This window comes from Diabrotica undecimpunctata, chromosome 6, assembly GCF_040954645.1.
Source record: "Diabrotica undecimpunctata isolate CICGRU chromosome 6, icDiaUnde3, whole genome shotgun sequence".
NCBI classification, from domain to species: domain Eukaryota; kingdom Metazoa; phylum Arthropoda; class Insecta; order Coleoptera; family Chrysomelidae; genus Diabrotica; species Diabrotica undecimpunctata.
The window spans coordinates 53419203-53442077 of record NC_092808.1 but is presented as its reverse complement, the minus strand read 5'-3'; the positions used below and the strand labels follow the sequence as shown (position 1 = coordinate 53442077).

General features: G+C 32.9%; 1 protein-coding gene across 5 annotated transcripts in view; it reads right to left on the bottom strand.

Annotated features, from left to right (window-relative positions):
- The window catches only part of LOC140443442 (zinc finger homeobox protein 3-like), a 929042-nt gene that overhangs the window by 187771 nt on the left and 718396 nt on the right, over positions 1-22875 (bottom strand). For 4 of the 5 annotated variants that reach the window (XM_072534701.1, XM_072534702.1, XM_072534700.1 and 1 more), the window contains 2 exons: positions 19494-21870; positions 12231-15262 (listed from right to left, as the gene is read on the bottom strand). In XM_072534701.1, coding sequence (XP_072390802.1) covers positions 12231-15262; positions 19494-21837 — 5376 coding nt within the window. In that variant the 5' untranslated portion in view covers positions 21838-21870. The remainder of the gene's footprint in view (positions 1-12230; positions 15263-19493; positions 21871-22875) is intronic. The other variant, XM_072534704.1, reaches the window with a different exon arrangement.

The window sequence follows — 22875 nt, the reverse complement described above, 5'->3', positions numbered from 1 at the left end:
CTGTACTTCACACGAATGGGAATCTCATAAATAGAAAAAAATATAAATCAATAATAAATAAATAACAGTATATCAGTTATACAACCTTATAACCCAGTCTAGAAATGAAAAAATGATTGATTTCATCTTAAAATGTATTATAAATATTTGATAGCTTATCAATTTGACTAAGGAAGTCATAAAAGGGGCATATTTCATAAAAAAATGGTGTCAGATAGGCCATATTTTTCATAAAACAAGGCAGTCAAAACCATGAAGTATTTTGCATGTAGAACTTTTTTATTATACCTATTAGAAGCAATTTTTTTGTTAAGGAACTATTGTGTTATACAAAGACCTTGAATTTGGAGTTTCACAAGTTCAAATTGGAAATTATGAATTTTTCGGGTTTTCACGGCAAACAAAAAATTACAATTTTGGATGTGTGCCTTTCTTAAAAAAAATATGGCTGACCTGAGAGTACTTCGATACGTATTTTTCATTAACTATGTCCCCCCTATGGTTTAATATGATCAGATACTTAGTAAGTAATATTTTTTGTCTCGCCTATTTCTTTTTCTAGACTGGGGTATGGCGATAGTAATGATCATTTGTGTTTTTTTTAGACTTTGATAGAAAAATTTAGTAACATTTAATTAGTGTTACATTTATATATATATATATATATATATATATATATATATATATATATATATATATATATATATATATATATATATATATATATATATATATATATATATATATATATATATTTGGTAGGTTACCTGATGCCTGGTCTAGTGCAGAAATTTGTATAATTTTTGTTGACCGACGGGTACCAAAAAAATTATTAATGATGATTACTGAAATGGTAAGTGTTAATTAACAGCTGACCAACTAAACTTGGAAAGGCCAAATGTGAAATCTGTTAAAATTAAGTGTCGTTTATTTTAGTCCATCCGTAAATAAGAGAACAGTAATTAGCACATTATCTCATTACAAAGAAGTTATTTTAAGCTATTGAGAAATCATGCATCTCTACGGACTTTACGTAACGATTTAATAGGTACTAACTCAATTATATTTTCGATTTAATACATTTAACCTTAATAATTAATATTAATGCTACCTTCGCTAATGACACGACAATCCTTTCATTTCGGAGAAATCTTGAAGGAATATCAGAACATCTAGAACATTCCGTAAACCGAATTTGTACCTGGATCAAACGGCGTTCAATGATTTTTGAATAGTTAAGTTCTTCAATATCTTCATTAATAATCAATAGAAGGAATCAATGTTTTCAAGATAAAGATTGTTTAGATTATTTACAAACATGCAACAAAATATTTGTTTAGCTATTTAAATGTCATGATTTTCAGTATCCATAAAAATCAGCTTACTACGATGTTATATATTTCCTTTATTGCTGTAGGGAGTTGAGTCGTAGACTCTCACACACACTACCTGAAAGAAAGTTCAGGCTTTTGAAATGTGGCTTTATCGTCGAATCCTGAAGATATCTTATACCGACCACTTTACTAATCAGGAAGATTTATTAAGAATACAAAAAGAAAAAAAAGTTAACTACAATAAAAACAGTAAAAATCGAATAACTCGGTCACACTATGAGGAACAGCGAACGGTATGGGTTTCTGCAATTAATGTTACATAGAAAACTAGAAGGAAGACGAGGACTAGGAAGGCGAAGGATTTCCTCGCTGAAAAATCTACGTATGTGGTTCAACGCAACAGCCACAAATCTTTTCAGCAGTGAGCAAAATACAGATTGCCATGATGGTCGCCAAACATCCAAAACGGATAGACAGTACAAGAAGAAGAAGCGCAAAAAGTTGGCATAATTGTTTGGATACGAATCAGAACGTAATCTTTATAGAAAATTCTATAAAGATCTAAAATCTAGTAATTGATAAGTAGTAACACAGCATCAACAAGTATACAAGCAAATCTTAAAAATAGGATAATATACATTTTAAGAATGTTAAAGTTCATCAACTTCTTGACAACGCAAACGCAGAAGACCAAGAAGCCTTAATTTACTTATAATAAGTTATAAGTACACAATGTACTTCTAAGGGAACCCGCGCACTAGGCAGCCTGGCTGCGGCAGCCGCTCAAACTCCGACGGTTTACTGGAGCCCGCGCAGTAGGCAGCGGCAGCCACCAAAACATGTCTGTTGACCCAGTAGTACATTGGCTGTCCACAGCCAAAGCGAGTGAGAATTCTGAAGGGAAATTAATATGGCTGCCTTTAGTCTCCGTGCATTTGTGGTGTCAGCGAGACCTATCCCCAACGTTTTTAAAAGGACTTTGACACCGAAAAATTAATTCGGAAAGTTGAAAGCCGTTTTGGGATAAGAAAAGGCAAATTGGGGTATGTGTTCTAAAGAATGCAGTGATTGATAAAGGAAAAAACGAGGGTCAGAAGAAATTACCAATATAAATTGCGAGGTCGATTTACCAGCCTTTTCTGTATTTTGCGTTTTTTACGTGACAAACAGTAAATAATTGTGGCCTCTTCCAGGTCCATATTGCTTTATATTTATATCCTATCCATATTAAAGAACGGACACAACTGGCCGTCGATTGCCTGCTCATATATGCCGGCTGCCGCAACCAGGTTGCCTAGTGCGCGGGCTCTAAGACTTTAAAGATGGTGGACTCATGTTCTTCTTCATTAAATCTGCAATGTATTTGCCCAAACAGTTGTACTAGACCATCACAAAGAAACCAGAGGGTTCCTTTGTGAAGGATTTAAGTGAATATTTCTCTTAGATGCACTAAAACTGTTCATATAACAACTGTCATAACTTTAAAAAATTACTTTACTGAGTTTAAACATTATTAATAGCTTGGTTTTATTAACATAGCTCATTTGCATTTTATTTTGTATAATATTCTGGTTTGTCTTTGTTTTGGAACTGGAAATTGAAAACTTTCTGGTGTCTGCCGAGATCGAAGTCTAGCTTAAGAAGCAAGTTATTAATGATTGAGCTATGTCCGTCGCCACAAGTTTGTCGAGATGGATATATTATTTTTGTACATTTTTGTACAAAATTGGGACAATAAAGAATTGATATTTATGATTTTTGTTTTGTTTTGAACAGTTCCGTAGAGAGACCGTTTTAATATGCTAACATACAAACTACTGTGGTATTATGCATTCCCAAATCGTGAATAAATATATTTTTAAATAAAGGTTTATGGATCTTTTCATTATTTTATGAGTAGGTATCTCTTAAAACCTTAAACAAGTACTTTAAGAGCTGATCTACAGGTAGTTGCAGTTAGTGTAATCTTTGTTAATTTTATGTTGTGGGTATAATTTAAAAGTAGAAGCAAAGCATTCCGTATTTTTTCTTTCTCAGAGGAATTTTAGTTGTATTGCTAATTTTGTACCTGCCACTCATAAACGAACCCTTGAATTATTAAAGATTGTAGAAACTAGGTACTTCTCTTTGTCTGTACTTCTAAGAAAAATTTAAGAGATTATCTACAGTTGAAAAAATATGAAATTTTTGTTATACGTGTCTGACGTTGATTAGAAGTTTATTGGTAATAACTGTTTATTTTTATTGCCTTATATAAAATATAAGTATTTACTTCACTGTTGATTATTATTATTATTCAGAAATCTTAGTGAGGTAATAATTTATTTATAAGGGTAACTGCATAGTCTTTTAAACATAGCAAATTTGAGATGCTCAGTAATGGACTGAAAGTAGTTTACCTATATAGTATGGAAACCACTTATGGAATAAAATTGTTTGTGTTCTTATTTTAAACTAAGACATTTAAAATCAATAAATTTAAATGTAATGGGTGAAACAAGTAAGTCTAGCATAGTTGATAATCTTTGATTTTAATGAACTACCCTGTATATTTTTATACTTTTAAAAGCTCGTAGCAGCCTAATCTCAACGAAATATATTATGTAGTTTAAAATTATGTGTATATTTGAGGCAGTTTAAAACAATGAAGTATAAGATGCAGATATAAGACCACTTAACAAAAATCTAAAGTAAAAAGTGTTCCATAAATTGTATTGTGAATCAAAGGTAATGTTATCAGCTCAAACCTAGAATCAAATACACCCTTCAACATTAAACTGGATAATTCGAATTGCTTTAAATTTTTAATTTAAAAGTGCTCTCGAAAGGAATGTCTTGTACAACTGGTCAGTTTATTATTGCAAAGTTTTTGCTTCTTCTTTTCTGTTTTTGAACAAACATATTTTGGTATGTAGATCGAAATTATATTACTATACCTAAAAAGTAGTGACTTCAATGGTAAGGGTACTTGATTATCATTGATGACTTGATTAATTAAGAATGAATTATTGAATTTGTAATAAAAATGTGCCACCATTTCGACTAAAAATCATAAAACTCAAGCAATTGGTATATTGGATATAGCAAGGTTTGTTTCATAAAGCAGGTGCTCGACAAGTACCATAAGTAGAGCGTAGAGTCGGTTTGTAATAACGAAAAATATAGCCTACACGCGTGGGTGAATGTGAGATTGAGCTAAAATATATGCTGTCGACCGCTTCATAGTCAAAAATACAGGAACTAAAATTTTCAACATTAAAGGCTTTGACTGTTTACTGGCAAGTCTAGATTTCATTTGTACATATGTGGTTAACGCATGTTGGCATGGAAGAAACTAAAACAGCGATACTATAAGACCTGTGAGTCTAATAACACGAAATGCATTGGTGTCTGTACTGACTAAGAAGTCCTTATGAATAAAATGATTACTTGTGTTAGATATTGGAAAAATTTGTATATCCTATAGTTGTGTCTTTTTTGGGGCTATAGGCAAAATATAAGTTTTTATCGATAACAATGTCCGCTCCTATCGTGCGATAATTGTAAATGAATGGACCAATAAAAATGGAGTAACAAAAATGGAGGATCCTAATCTCCAGAGACGAACTGTATTGGATAGATTTGGGCTAAAATGTTAAGACAGTATAAAGCCAATTTATTAGGGAGCAATTTAAATCATTTATTTTAAATATTAGAACGTTTGGTTTATAACTTGCAGGCGATATGACCTGCTAAGGCTCAGAACTTGATCAATAATTTAACGAGACACTCTTTAAACAGAGAAACCACACTACGAGCAGCCAGAAGAAGAACTATATGCTATGTAGTGAAATTTGGATAGAATTGAAAAGTCTGCTGTAAAAGGGATAGAAGACAATCTGGTTTTATTTCGCATTTCTCGCTTTTCTTGGAGTTACTATTTTTTTTATCAAAATATTTATCCCAGATTTATGATTTATCCATTTATGATTTATCTGGTGATATTGTACAGTACAAGAGAATTTTTGAATGCCAACTCCTGTATTTACAATTTGAAAATTTAGTAATAATACAAAGAAAAATATACATGTGCCAAATATGTTGAGACGTAATTTCAAATAAAAGACTGAAGTATATAAACAATGGGATTATTAGAGGCCTTTCAGACGAGGATACTGTATCCGAGATACGCGTATGCGAGACGCAGATATTACATAGACTCAAATGAAGCTTTTCACACGGGACGCGCGACGGATACAGTATGCGAGATACCGAATTCAGTATCTCGGACCTTCCTGTCGCCGACGACTGAATGCTTATGCGCCGACGACGTAATGTTTCTTCTGTATGCCAGATACAGAAGAAACATTACGTTAAATGAACGCTTTCAGACACGAATACTTTTGCACCACATTCCATAGACGCGCGATTTTCTGTCGAATAATTGTGAATGAGCAACGAAAGAAAGGTGTTTTCTGAATATAGTTAAATAATGGAGCCTGCGGTATTTGATGACAAATTTATTTGTTTGGTACAATCAAATCCCTGTCTATGGGATACGGCATCGCCAGATTACTGCAATAGAAATAAAAAGCAGCAGGGCTGGGTCGAAATTTCTAAGCAAATGTGCGAAAATTTTGAGGCCATGACTGCAGTAAAGCAAAATGAATACGGTAAGAAATAAAATACCTATACAGTTTAGTTTTAAAAGTTTGCTAATTGGCATTTTGATTATTTAACGAATATAAAACTACATTATTGTGAAAGGAATATGGTCATTTTTTATTTAGGGCAAGGTAAACAATTTACAAATTGGAGATAAGTACACAGATTTATTTTAAATTTAAGTCCTAGACTTTAACTTAAAGTCATAGAATAACGTTCTTTTGATGAAATACTTTAAAGCATAGTTGTGTCTTTTTTACTCAATTGAATTTCCAAAATTTTATGTAGTTCTTCAAACGACTAAACGACTCCACAGACATTCGAAAATAATTAATAAACTTCGATAGATCTTGCAATAAATCTTGATACAGCAAATTATACGTTCCCTTGGTTTCTCTTAATTCTACAATAGGATGAACCCACAAATTACGTCGTCTTTTCAGTTTCTTTTTCTTTTTATTTAATATGTACCACAGCATAATACACTCTTCTACATCCATAATTTAAAACTATAACCGCACTGCACTGCTACTGTTTTCATACTGACGAGCATGCCTGTGAATACGTTACAGCAGCCATCGCAAATTTTGTATCTCGCATACAGTATCCTCGTCTGAAAGCCCTCTAAAAAGCTCTGTTTAGAGAATCTATAACCGATAGATGATTAATTTGATTTGGCACCCTAAATGAATTTTTTGTAACTAAACTAATATAAAGTGTTTTTTACTGATAGAATCGTATGTCATCTTTAGCAATAAATAAATATATCAATAAACTAAGTAATTTTGGCTAAGAAGTAAACTCAAAAAATACTGCAAACACTATTAAAAAGCCATTGTCTTTGGTATTGCATTTCAAATGTTATTAGAACCAAGTATTACGTGCTCTGTATCTGGTTGTTATGACCACACCTAATGGAATCTGGTTGCCGATAACAGTACTAATAAGCAACAATACAGAGAAACGACTCTACAAGTTAAAGGAGCTTAAATAAGAATCTGCGAAAATTGGTTTAAAAATGGATTTCAACCAAACAAAAGTAAGTCAAATCAAAACATCACAATAGACCTAGATAAAAGTGAGACCGAAAATGTCGAAGAGTATAATATACACCTAGGTCACACGATGAAACAGAATCAAACGGAAGAAATAACTAGAAGAATCCGAATGACAGACTTGTTAATTTTTTTAATTTGCTTACATTTGTTATCGTTATTACAGTGCCATTTAATGTATTTTCTTAAAAGTGTAATTGTTAAATTCCACCTCTAGATTTAGTATTATATTAATATAATCAATATAAAGTTGGACAAACCTTTCTTAATTATTCTAATTAAAAACATTCAACAGTGGTCTGATATCAATACCTACTAATTGCAATGTCAAATAAAAAATTATTTTTACAAATTATCGCTTCATATAACAACACTCTTAGGCAACTGCATAGTTTTAGAACGTGATTTTTTAAACATACATTTTAGTAAATTATCAATTGTATGTTAATTATTCCATCAATAAATTAAAAATCATTAATTCAAGTGTTAGTAGGTGTATTAAATTTGTGAGTAGGTGTGAATTAAATTTATATGTTGCTTCTACCGATTCCGCTTCAGAATGTGGGACAGGAATTGTTTAGAAATACAATAGGTCGCAATTAAAACAGATTTTTTGGATAGTTTACATAAATTATTAACTTTTAGATGATTATATAAATATGTTTATTGTTTTCTTTATTATTTTAAAGGTATAATAGCTGATAAAATATTCTACCTATACAATATGATCAAAATTATATGGAAATTTTTTAGTTTTTTAATTGACTGACGCATAAATATAAATTGCCTTTAATGTTTACCTTTTTAGGATTATTTTATAATTTTTTAGCGTTGGCTTTATTATTGTCAAGATATTTTCTTTTGATTTTTTTTCGATCTATGCCTGTTTATAATTATAGTCATTGACTGTCTCCCAAAAAATCCTTAGTAGCAACTGCTTTATCTAGAACTTTTTGTTCTATAAATTGTCTTTTTTATATTGTTGTTTTAAGATTTTGCCACTGTTTTTGTAATTTTCTTTCTGTTATTAGTAATTAGTGAATTTGGTTAATCTTTGATATTATTGTCTAGCACCATATTGCTTTCAGCTTTTTATAGATTCCATTTTGGATTACTAAACTTAATTCTTCTCAAAGAACATGAAATGCATCTTTATGGTATCCAAATGAAATAGAGCCACTATCAGAGTCAATATTTTAGAACAATGCAGAGACTTGTCTATTTTTATTTTATAAAATATGATTCTTCCAGTATTTGAGTCCACTTTCGCATCTAAGCAAGAATACAAACCAGTACAAAATTTTTAAATAACGTTGGGGAAAAACAATTATTATGATATCGTTATAAATCTCTTGCAATTATTTTTATATTTATTTTAAATTGCATATAGATGCTCCCTTAACATTTAATTGATTAAATGTTGAAACTGATCCACATTCATACAATCATAATTGTTTTGTTTAAAATGTTTTTGCACATTCAGGGATATTTTCGACATAAAATCGTTGGTTGTTTTATACATATTTTACAAGTATCCCCGCAAAAATAAATCAAGGAGAGACATATCTGGTGACCAAAGAAGCCAATCAATAGCCTTTTTTTTCCTATCCAGTGTGATGAATCCTATTATTTTGGTCTAAATACAATGTAAGATCAGTAGTATCTTTCAGTAACTGTACCTACATTTCGACAGTCAAATAACCCAGTAAAAATATGAACCCAATAGACGGTCAGAGAAAATACCTGCCAATATCTTTACTTTTAATTCAAATCGAAGAACTTCTCATGAAATGGCATACATTAAATGTATTATCGCTGTATATATATATATATATATATATATATATATATATATATATATATATATATATATATATATATATATATATTCGATTTACATATACACTTAAACCTGTTTAAACAAAAATCTTCAAGTCTCATGAGATTTTGTAATATTGACACAGTTCTTATTAACGGTCCCGCCATGCTGCACTGTACGATTTTCGTTTTACTGATCTGTTTTCTATGGTAGGCTTGTCTTCTGGGTATAAATATCTTAAGGTTAAATAGCAATAATATGAGATAATTGTCCTCTAGTTCTTTCGTGTTGTTTAAACTCGGAAAATTTAATTAGAGGACTTCTAGAACAAACTTTTAGACGTAGAAATAAGCCACTTTATAAGAGACAGACCCAAGATATTGTAGCTGATTTTGTGAAATGCAATCCAAATTTTTGAATAGGATGGACGACAATTGGAATGCTAAATGTTTAAGACTGAATGCAGCAAATCTTTTGATATATTATGTACAAAGTTCAATAACTATGACCGAATGAATGGTTGATAAAAAGATAACAAAATTTAACAGTTGGAAGTAAGATATAATATCCGTTCTTGTGTAAACTCATTTACTTTCTTTTACTTCTTATTAACATATTTTAACTGCAAATATATAAGGAAACACATGTCTTGAGACATCTAACGACACCTTAAGAAACATAGAAACGATAAGACAAATGTCATCAACGAAGAGTGACTTAAAAACGTTTTGAGGTTTTACGTTTTTCTTACAAAGTACAGGGAAAAAACAAGCGAGGCCGCAATTAAACAATACACAGAATGTTAATTTGTATAATTGCGTTTTTAAGTTGTTTATTAAAACAATAAGGTGCGCCAACTGTCGACTACTATAAAATATGACTGTAAAATAGCGTGAAAATGGATTTCATGTTTATATAACATTAATAATGAACTCACGAATTTGATATTTACAACAAAATGATTTAAAAAAGTTAATACTTCATTTAATACATTAATGAATAGGTAAGACTAAAAGTTTGTTTAATTGCAAATAGTATAACCTATATTGAAGAATACAAAAGAGATAAAGGACAATATTTTATGACATAATGTGTAGTTCATAATTCATAATTCAAATCAAACAGCAGTTTGAAAAGTAAATAACAAAAAAATGGTTGGAGACACTAGCTAGAAACTACAAGAAGAATATATCAAGGCTGGCCTAGATATTAACCTCGCGAAAACAGAGTACCTATCTACAAGTGAAGAAGACATAGAAGATCTACAGATTGATGACAACGTAACAATCAAAGGAAAGGATAAATTCAAATACCTGGGGTTCATAATCACGAAAAAGGCAACAACAGAGGAAGAAATTACACAAAGATTAGGACAAACAAGAACAGCAATCCGACAACTTAACTCAGTATGGTGGGATAGACACCTAAATATGAAGACAAAAACGCAGATTTATAAAACATTAGTGCGAAGTATTATGACATATGGGGCCGAAAATTGGATCATAAACAAGAAAAACAGCAGTAAGATAATAGCAACAGAGATGGAATGCCTGCGAAGATGCTGCAGAGTAACAAGAATGGATAGGAGAAGTAATGACGAAATAAAGCAAAGAACATCAATAGAAACAGACATACTAACATATATAGAACAAAAAAGACTAAAGTGGTATGGACATGTAAGAAGAGCTAGCGACAGCAGATGGATAAAAAGAATAACCGAATGGAGCCCCATAGGAAGGAGGAAAAGAGGACGACCCCGAAAATCCTGGAGGAATGAAGTAGACGACGCCATGAGTAAGAGAGGACTAAACGATGGAGAATGGAACAACAGAGAGAGATGGAAACGGTTGAGCGAGGGAAGGCAGTGAATACTGTAGAATCCCTAAATATATATATATATATATATATATATATATATATATATATATATATATATAGACACTAGCACAAAAAATTAATACAGATGAATGAAAACAAATTCAAAATATCTAAATATCAAAATATTTAGATATCTAAACTTAAAATAAAGAAGTTATATTGAAATGTTTGTTTATTTCTTTTTTCTCTTATCTCTGAAGTTTTTATAATTTTTATTTCTAAATGTGCTATTGTTTCGAACAATATGAACGGTGAGAAGGGGAATAAATTGTCAGAATATAAAAATAGATACATAGAGAGACAAAAAACTTTTTAAGGGGCCTGTGGTAGAATACAGTAAGAATTTTAGAACGGGAACATACGAAGGTTATAGTCTAATAACTCTTAGTCACTACAGGTTATAACACTCTTTTTTAGAGTTATTTACCAGCAAAATTAATAAATATTTGAGAATATGCTATAGGCTGGTAAGAATAGACAAGAAATGAAGGTGTTGTGACATAATTGCATAGAAGATTAACTATTAGAGTCGTGTGTTCATATTAGAAAAGCATATAATTTTCAAATAAGGTAATTGAATAAGAAAAATAGATATAACCTAAAAAGTGTATTACATAATATTCAGGCAAACCATTTTCTAATTAACAAGATTATGTGAGTCACGTGTAAATACAGTCGAAGTATTACTCTTAAGCAATCAATTTTTTACAGATTGTAAAAAGGGGAAATAAATAATTACTATATTTAAATCATCACTCTTAAATACCACAGTTGAAGGAATATTTCTTACTAACTGATTTAATTAGTGTTCTCTATAATTAGCTAATAAATGACCTAATACGACGATGTTTACGTTTCAGTCGCACAAAGAACTTATTAAAACGGAATGGATAATCAACTTCATTAGAAATTCATACTAATTACTCAGCTGTTAATTAAAGATATAAAATAACTCGGTGTGGTTTTAGTTAAATAAAAACGTTTTAATATTTTCTACTAACAAATCTTTCCCTTGGTAATTTAAATAATAATCGTTTGGCCTCTTGTCATCTGGACTTTTGTGTGTATTGTATTGAGAATTTTGAATAAGCTTACGTATTAATAATTTTGTAATACTACCGGAAACTTAGATTAGGATGGGTTATGGCCCGTTATAAGAAATTTAAAATATGAATAAAATCAATGCATTAGTAAATAAAAGTTATTGTGTACTGCTTAAGAAAGGATTGACGAATTGCAATTAACAAAACATTATTTTACCTGTATAAATACTAAACTTAACGGGTTTAGATATTTGTAATTTTTAAGCTGTGTTATTTGAAAACTGTTGATTTGACCATCAGAAATTCTTTAGAAAATTTACAGAATATTTAAATAATTTAAATTTAGACAATATATTATTTGTCGACAATGTTTTGCCCGTTATTTATTGATTTATATTCAGAAATATTTTTAAATTACCAAAAAAAAAATGATATAAATTAAATTGTAAAAACTTACGGCTTGTTGTTGCATCATAGCTTGTTGTTTGGCCATCATACTTTGTTGGTCCTGGGGTCCGAATTGTGAAATTGGATCGAACGGCGGAGGCGGCATCATCAATGGCACTAGAGGCGGCTGAAGATTCATCGCAGCCAAAGCGTTTAATCCTAACGGTAATCCCATACCCATCATCTGCATCATAGGATTGAAATTAAGTTGTTGAAGCTGCATGACGTTTAGGGCTGCCTGCATTTCTGACATTTGTTGGGCCAAAGCCACAGGATTTTGTGCCATACTTTGAGCTATCATGGCTTGAATATTGGCTGGTAATGAATCGGTACTGCTGGCAGGAGTTGTCGACGAAGTCGGTGTCGAAGGGGCCGTGGAAGTAGCCTCTGGTGGAGTTTGTAGGTTTAGTTTGGCGTGTAAAGTTTCTTTAGATTCATCCGTCTTCTCTGGCGTTGAATTTTCAGTAGGGCTGGACGTCACCGCCGTGGAGGAACTGGATGGAGTTGCACCAGGAGTCGAAACTGTAGGCACGGTGTTGAGGGTCGAGGAAGTCGCCGCTGTCACCACCACCGTTTTCTTTTCGTATTCGGTTTTGAACTGTTGAGCATATTTTTCTAAGAATTCTAGTGGCACTAAATCTTTATGAACTTCTTCACAGTGAGATTTTAACACCCACACACTAGAGAACTCTTTATTGCAATGTTGGCACGTAGATTTACTTACTTCAGGTAGGTTGGTTTCTATGTCCTCCTCTGCCTTTGTCTCGGCACCCTCAGCGGCTACTGGCACCGTCTCACTGGGCGGCTCCTGCGGGACTGTCTGGACTGGGGGCGGTGAAGAATGTAACACTACATTGGCGGCGGCGGCATTTTCTTCCGCTTCTCGCTGCTGTTGTCGCTGTCGCCGTTGATGGCTTTCGTTGTATTGCATAACTAGATCAAATCCGAAACTTTCAAGTAAATGTTTATACATATGCGAGCCTGATTTTTTCGGTATAATATTAACTTTTATACCGCCTTCTGGATTATCGCTCGGAGGTGGACTTTTAGCTTGACTTGGTTCGTGCGCCCCTTGAAAGATCGCCATAGGCGTTGCAAACATACAGTACAGCTGCTGATGGGCACTCAACTGATCTTGCGAACCGAATAGTGCACCGCACTTAGAACAACTCATCATCCCCTGACTACCTGAGAGCCCAGGTGATGGTGGGGTGGGAGAGGGTTGTTTGTCCCCACTACCTGGCGCCGGACTGTTTTGTTTCGGAGACTGCATGGCTTCGGGTTGTTCTATTAATGGTTTCGACAGGTCGATCTGACCGGACAGTGCCAAATCTTGTAATTTACTGGCTCTTGTTTGATGTAAAACACTTCTCATATGTATATCTAACGTACTGCCTTGTGTATATGCTACTTTACAAATATTGCACCGATATCTCTTTTTATCGTCTTCTTCAGACGACGTACTTTTAGGGGTTAAAGTTAAATTTTGTGGCTGTGTACCGCTCATAACGGGTGATACAGGTGGGTTATTATTATTATTTTGTTGTTCTTGCATTGCTCTTTTTAATTTATGTAAATGACTCACAGAATTATAATGAACAAGAAGGATATTTTTTTGAGTAAAGCTCTCTTTACAGACATCACATTTATAGGGTCGGTTAGGATCGAGATATTTTTCCATAGGGTAACTTAATTTCTCACCCTTTCGGTGTAAAAGGGTTTTATTGTGAGCGGTCAAATAACTTTGTCTTGTAAAGGCGACTTTACAACGGTGGCATTTATATTTTCTGTTTGGATCGTTGTAACTGTCTTCTGCGATAGCTTGACTATTCAGGTAATCTTCCAAGAATTGTTGATCTTTATATATGATACTGTCATCTGAGTTTTCGCCGTCATTTTGATTAATATCATCAACCGATTGACTACTGTTTAACTCTTTACTCTCGTCACATTCGGCGGAATCATCTTCAGTGCGTAGAGATTCCTTTTTTAATATATCGTTTGTTGAACTATCTAAAACTTGTCCTTGTAATCCGGCTAGTAATAAGGGATTGTTCATTAGACTTTGTTTATATGCATTTAATTCTTCGTCTGTTAATTCGGAATGAACACTTTCAACGTGTTTGTGCAATGCTACAAGTGATCTGAAACTTCGACCACACAAAACACATTTTGTGGCGTCCCTAATCATGTGGTATTGAGAATGCAATTGTAGTTTTTCTAACGTTTTAAAAGCCAAAGAACACTGATTGCATCTATATTTATATACGTGTTTTTCAGAAACAGACATATTTGCTATTGAATTTTTGGCATGAACTTCTTTAAAATGCATTTGTAACGTATGTGCAGTAGGAAAAAAATGATTACAACCCTTTTTCCAGCATAGATATCCCGGCCCACTGGGAGTCTGTTTTATTTCTAAATGACCGGTTTCGTTCTGATGATAACATAATTCGTCTATATTTCGAAACGTCCTAAAACACGTGCCACATCGTTCAGACTCTGACTCGGTATTATCGTCACTATTAGGCGACAGTAAATCGACATCAATTTGGCTTATGTCGGTTTTCTCGAACTTGTTGGATTCTTTGGAAGACACTGAATTTGGTGATACGATTTGATTAGGTGTCGTCTGCGACTGATTAATCGAATTGTTGGGAGTTGGAGTTCGAGAAGTCTGATTTAACCAATGACTTTGATCGACAAGCATAAGCAATCGCTGCAGACCCTCGCTGTTTACAGAGTGTATCTGCATAACGTGACGTTCAAGTAATAATCGATCTTTAAAAACATCCTGACACAGAGGACAGTGCAATGGGGGTTGTTCAGGCATGGAAGTGTTATTTGTACCGTGTTGGGCGAGAATATGTGCTTGAATGCGCATTTCAGAATCGCTACTATAATCACAGAACGGGCACATGTGCTGAGAATTGCCACTCTCGCTATTGTTAGCTTCGTCGTTTTCTTCTCGTGGTTCGGATTTGACTTGCTCTCGACTCGCTTCAATCTGACTTAGTTCCAAATTGATACTATCTCTTCGCTCTGTTGGAGAATAAAAGAACATTTTAGAGGTAAAATTCGGGTGGGTATTGTTAAAGTAATGACAGGGATTAACGGTATCTCTGTAAAAACTTAAAACACCGGGCCCCTGTGACAATAAAAACAATTGTTTGGCCGCTGCTATTGTGTATGTGGGCCTGAGGCTGGAGACCACGCCTTATCGGCAGGCTTACGTTCGATAAAAAGTATTCCTAATTATATAGGCTAAATATTTTTAATAAAATCCCCGCAATTACATGCGTCAGGCATATGTTAGAACACTTGCGGCCTCGCCTCGGGTGTTGGGCTATATTACAAAAGTACGCCAATTATTTACACCCCAAATTTTGACAAAAAATATATTATTACTGTAATATCGACGTTTTTCAATGGAGTTTCTTCTGCTAACTGGCTATTATATTCAACCTAAATTTGTAATTATATTTTTGATGTTCTAAGTACAGGTAAATGCAATATCTACTTGGTATCTTATTTTGGAGAAAATAACAATGAATGAATTATATGTAATGTAATGTTTTAACACAGTATCTGTGATATTTATTATTGTATTTGTTAACATGCGAGTGGCATCGCCTTATTTGAATATTAAATACGTAGAAGGAATTTGACTGAAATATAAATTTAAATTAGGTATGTTATGTACTATATTATATTTTTACTGTAAAATTAAAATAATTGAGAATATTTAGATAATTATGATAAGAGTTTTGACAATCATTAATACAAAAAGTCTTTAACACGAGTTTAGACGTACAGTTGAAAATTACTTAAATTAACGTTTGGTAAATTTTAAATTATTATTATTTAAATTACAATAACTTGTAGACATTTTTCTAAATCAGAAATGATTTATATAATTAAAATTTAGATGGCAAAAAACATTATTTTAGTTAAATATTTTAGCATATTCCTTCGCTGATGAAGCACTTTAATTACTCAATTGAAGCATCCACTAGCATCATTTTACAAATAGATATATGCCGCCTATATTTTCTTTACATATACTATTAATATTTTCTGTAGTTGAATATTTCTCTTTTTCATATTTTATAGATTTTAAAAGTAAAAAAGAATATCATTTAGTCTATATCTTATCACATATGGTCTATATCTCATTTGCATTTAGATCAATAACTACCTATACTGTGTTTTGATATTTATAAGTAAAGCATTACTAATTTGGGTACAATCTATTTATTTATAGATTTAATACACTAAATATTTTACTAGGCCAGTTCAAAACAAAAGACATTTCAATTTCCAAAAGTTTTTGTTGGTTTCAAGTGAAGTTCAGAAACAACTAAAAATTTTTATATACATTTTGAAAGAGGTAATTTGAAATATTTTAGTAGTAAGAAACATATGCAGCTATTTTGTATTCATTTTTCTTGGTATTTGTTTCAAATTGGCGTACTTTTGTTAAACCCAAAAAAATTGCTAAATTTTCAAATAAATAAAAAATTTAATACTTAATTCATGTACATATTTGTGTGTGGGTGTATATAAAAGATAAAGCAATAAATTCGAAAATATAAATAAAAAATATGCGCTTCTTTTAATTTTTAAATAATAATATTCAAAAATTATAAGCGTCACCTTTTAAATAACTTTTACAATAGCATTTTACTGTAATTTTCTATAATTTTATTTTATAAAAATAATCTAAAATTTGAAATATAATTATATAAAATATACTATGGTTAAAAGTTATTGAGCTAGACTAATATAGAATTATACGAATTATAAAATCTCATTCAAAATACTAACAAATTTTGTAAAGAAATTACATAATATCATTAGGTAAATAATAAAACCAGAAAATAAAAAAAATAATGGCTCAATGGGCTGCAAAGGACAACTTACAATCGACTTAGTCATCACCCAGTATATAGCATCAACAGGAACCATTATACGACCTATCTCGACTAAAAGAAAGCATTTATCTGCCATAATATTAGCTTCTATGTATATTGAGAATTATAAAATTATTCAACACAAATATTATTCCAAGATGCCTCGTTCAGTCCACTGTGGTTTTCTTTAGCAATGAATCCACTAATCAGTTAATAAATTTCACTCGCTATAGTCTTGGCATAAATAAACAACCCTGTATGACGGGGCTTAATCATCTGGTATATATTGATGATTTAAATTTAATGGCCTGTACTCGAAATTACCTGGAGAAGACGCTAATATTAATATTAGTAATAGTAATAGATATTATTATGTAATTTGAAATATTCGAAATATTATCTTGTCAAATTCTAAATATGGTTGGAGGATTGGTTTAGGCGAAAGGATTCGATATGACAAAAATAGTCAAAACGTCGATGCCACGGGCAAAATGGTGTGAACAAATATCTTAAAATAAAGCAAGACCGAAACATTGATTGACCATCGAAAAATTTAGACAGAAGTAATCACCTTCAAGTTTTTGCTGGTAATAAAAATTATTATAAGTAAAAAGTTCTTTAAGATTTTAAATACAGATGCAAGCTCTACAAGGTTATTTACTTGGAGAGATTGGTGTAAAATTTATATAGAAAATCTTTAGTAAAAAGTACGAAATATACCTGTTACAAAGGCACAGAGATACCATTCTCTTAGTGTATTAGAAATGACAATATGACCACGGTGTCTTGGAAGAAGAGAATTTATGAATGTATTGGAGCAATTTAGAAGAAACATTAAGAATCCCTTTTCAAAATCAGTGTTGGATATATTTTTAACATTGCACAATTTACGCAGTAGATAATACAATATTGCTTAAATTAAGAGATCAATAAATATACATACATTATCTATCTAAGAATAAAAATTCTCATCTTGATGGGAAACTCCCTATATGGACGACAACGTAATGCAGTCAGCCAAGACTATTTTGCCAAAGCAGCATCAAACTATTATCAATTTTCATCAGGAAATATGTTTTCTGAAACTAAAGATTTCCTACTTGCCACTCAGTATCAAGTAATAGCAGCAAAAACTATCAAGACATTTCGCTCCAGAACTTTTAAGTGTAAAATATCAAATGCCGAAATTGATGTTAAGTTGAACAGACCCACCAATATCTAAATGCTTGAAAATGACAACCAAAACCTATACTGGGATTAAACTATGTTCACAGGTAGATACATATTTGGCCTTGTTGAACATTTTTGTAAGACAATACAAACAGTGGTACTGTTGGCGAAGTCAATATGTACTCAATCCTTTTTATTCCCAAAGTATTTTGGATTAGTGAATTTTTGCCTGACTAAGTTAGAGCTGCATAGCTTAATTTTGCGATGAAAATTAATAGCATAAAACTTGATTTCCTGTTCCTTGGACCTAAACAGGTCTGTGATAGTGTACAAATAATTAAATTTTGACTAGAACTAATCCCGACCTTTAGGAATATGTCCTACCAATAAATAACGATCAATAAATTAGAAATAGACGAACGAGAGATTGGTATAATGGAACAAAATAAGGAAGTATTGAATCTAACGCAATTTGTGTGAACAAAACTAATATAACGTCTCTAGTTAATGATATAATTCGGAAAACCTTATGTCAAAAAGAGTCATGTCGCTAAAGACATCGATGAGCTGAAAATGGTATAAAACGAAAACTTGTTATATAATTGATTACGTAAAAAATATAGACCTAACAAAATGTGTACTACACTGGTTTATTATTGTAGCCAAGATAATAGACAAAAAGGAATGGTGGATAAGCAGTTTGACAAGAATTCTATCTACAAATAATAAGTAAATATTCATAACCACATTGTACATGATAAAAATAAAAAGAAATGCTGCCAATAAATGTTGACTCGTAAACAATTAAATAAGTAGTAAAAACTGAAACAAAAATAATCGTTAGAAAATAATACTAGAAATTAAAAAAAATTATAAATAAAGATAAAAATTATTGCGTCAGTAAATTCAGAACACGAAAATTTTGTAAAAAGTGAGAAATACTCCATTATAAAAAATAATCGTCAACGAATTAATTATTTCTTTTTTTCTTATTATTTCCAGTAAATTTTTATTCTATAAAAATTTTGTACTTCGCACTTTTTATTTAAGTATTTAGTAAAAACTCACTGTGAATGAATCATTGATACTTACAATTACACTAACGTAAAATATTAAATAAAATAATATCAATATCAAGTATAAATATTAGATGTTATCTAGTTTTTATTAACTTTTGACGAACAACTTACCAGGTGTTTGTTGTTGTTGTGTTTGTTCAACGGGTCCAGCGACGACGTGGAAAACTTCTCCAATTTCTGGACTATTATCTTTACCCTCCGCTCGCCTTTGAAGTTGATGGAGTTGTTCCATATGCAGGTGTTTTAATGATCGGACGTGTTGTAAAAGAGGTAGTCTAGTAGTAGCTGAGAATCCACATAAAGAACAATGATAAACCTTGGATTGGTTATGATTCAGGTTAGAACACCTTTCGACGAGATGTTTCATTAAAGCAACACCAGCATCATGTCTTCCTGCGGCTGCATGTAGCTGCAATTTGTGTGCTGAATTGGTATAATAATCACAAGCGTTACAACGAATTTGAACTCCGCCAGGTGCTGAAGCATATTTGAGCTTCCATTCGTTCCTCGGACCTCCTTCTTTAACGTGGTTTACGTGTTGCAGTCTCTGGAGATGCTTATCAGTCTTACAATGGAGTTGAAAATTAGCTTTTAGGTTTGTTTTGTACGTGCAAAGTTTACACACATAATGGCCAGCTACAACTGCAAGAATTTCTTGTTCTCGTAGTCGTGTCCGGTCTAATGCCAAATGCCTTCCAAGCTCTTCTAGGCTATCACTTTGGAAAATATTACATACACAACATTGATACGTTTTATCTGGATCAGGGTCCGCTGGTTCTGGAGGTGGTTCCATAGTCTCTGGATTAAGACCCAGATCTGAATGTGCCGACATATCTGCCGGACCTGCATGTCCTGGTAATTGACCACCAGTCATCATTTGTATGAGTAATGCTTGATTATATGCCATATCAGCTAAAGCTGCTTCAGGTTTATCACCCAACCCAGGGTAGATTCCGTATAAACTTTCCATGTGTTGTTGCGGGTGTTGTTGATGATGCAATGCTGATAACGTTTGCATATGTTTTACGTTTTGTTGTAATACAAGCATATTGTGAGTATGCTTTTCGGATGTCATATGTATTCTTAAATTTCGTGCAACATTAGTTTCATAATTGCAGACATCACACCTAAAACTAGGTTTGGGCTTATGGCCACTGCTCACTGGGGAATGATGTAGTGGTGGTGCTTTAGGAGACGACTGCCGACTTTCTGTGTTGGGTCCACCTCCATTTTGTAATTCTTGCATGTTATTTAAATGTTTATCTGACTGCATGTGTATACTAAGATTTCCTTTGGTTGTCGTTGAGTAGTTACAAACTTCACATCGATAAGGTTTATAACCACACGTATAAGTTTCTCCCCTTGCCAATCGTGGATGAGGTTGACCGGCAATACAATATATACAGCTGGTCTCTGCTTCAGGATGCTTTTCTTTCATATGAATTTCTAATGTTTCTTGATACTTGTAGTGCCAGTTGCATTTTGGACATTTCAATGTTTTGCATGAATTTCTGCTGTGAACATTTGCTAAACCGGCAGGCCCTAGTCTTCCAGAAGCCAGAATCATTTCACAGCGGGCACATTCAACACCAGATGGTCTTCCTTGAAGATGTTCAGGGCAAACTCCTATCGTAGTACCAGTCATGAATGCTGGTGGTGCGACGAAAGGAGGTGAGGGCGATTTTCCTGGAGTATTTCGAGACGTGTTGCATGATGGCGGCGTTTCAGACATCGGTGGAGGACCTTCATTTCGACTTTGTACAGGGTGAACAGGAACCATTTGATTTGAATTGTGATGTTCATGACTTGATGAGCCAAGCGGTTCCAATAACGAAACCATAGGCCTTTTGTCTGCTCCTACGCATTGCAATATCGCCGAACAATCTGCTGCTAAAACTTCTCGTTCGTTTTCTTTGAGAGTTACACCATGTTCGGATTGTGCGTGATTCGCAAAAGACCGAGCAAAGCCGAAGCTTAACTTACAAACGAAACACATTAAGATAGGTTTAACTGGCACAGAAGCAGGCCTTGGGGGCCTAGCGTCTCTTAACGCGATAACGCGATAGCTGTGGACAGCAGGAAGATCCGTAGGACGGGCGGGCTGCCTCAGTAGCCTAGAAACGTACACTGCCTGAAGAGGTGGCACAATTTCGGGAATGTTGGTCTGTTCTATGTGGGTCTCGCTATCACTTTCGGAATCCTCGATGATGTAGGCAGAGCCATCTGGATTGTAGACGATCTTGCCGGCGAACTGCTCAACGTCAGAGGTATTGATATCCTCTTGGGACATGACTGGCGTGGGCAGTCGCGTCGGAGGCGGCGGTGGAGGAGAAGCGCCCGGGGCGGCAGGTGGTGGACTCGCCTCCTGCTCGGGGCTCATGGCGTTGCTGTGACTATTCTGCCGGTCGGTGCGGCCGCCGGAACTCTGCTCAGGCGCCGCGGACAGAGTTGGCATCGCGGCGCATCACATGTTCGCCAAGAAGATGCCCTGTAACAAAAAACATTGTTTTTACTAATCAACTATTATTTATCTAAAGGATATGTTTTTTTATATATATTCATTATTTAAAATTGTCTTTCTTCTCCACTTTATCTTGAGTGATAAAATCGATATACTGCAAGTAATAGCCAACAAATGAATAAAGATGATTTAACATAAACAGTCAAAGAAAATAACGTAGGTATTAGCTAAACAAATTGTATGTGTATGGGGTATATTAATATTAAAATAAATCATCAATTTTCTGAAATTTCGAAAATTTAAATAAACTTTTGTTAATTATTTTAAAAATATATTGAAAATTTTTTTTCTTTATTTGTAGTGTAGTGTACTTTACATTGAACAGAATGTTTCTCGGTATAATCGCCGATTTTTAAACTGACTGGTCTGATTTGGTTCCAATTAAATTTAATGGCATTAATAAATCTTAATTATTATAATAGTCGGGGACTGATCGAAACGATTTAGAATTCCTTTGTCTAGAAGAATGAGATACATTAAATATTCCGTTGTTAGAGAGAACAACAATCTATGTAATTGATATCTTGGGGCAGTGCAATCAAGACCGATCTAGTGGTTAAATATTCAAGCTGTTATAACACGAGCTCTTTTCCCGAACAATATTGGCATCTGAATATTAAAATCAAAAATTATATTGTATGCACGCAAATAATGTAGAATTAAGCCGAGTTTACAGTATAACATCTTTGAGATTGCAAATCTGCCTGACCCCAAGCTAAAATCAAACGATAACTGTCGATAATTTGCTCTATTATCCTTTTTTAGAACAGTACCTTTATTTATTGTCGATGATTATTAGAACCTTATGTGCTTGTAGAGATAAATTATAATTCATAACAACCATTTTGTAATGTTGCAGTAAATTAAGCTCGTGATGCTTGTGCTTAACAGCAATCGACTTTCGTTTTCATTAAGAGATTATGGCGAAGTTTATCTAAAATATCCTTACAAATAAACATATTTGTGAGAATA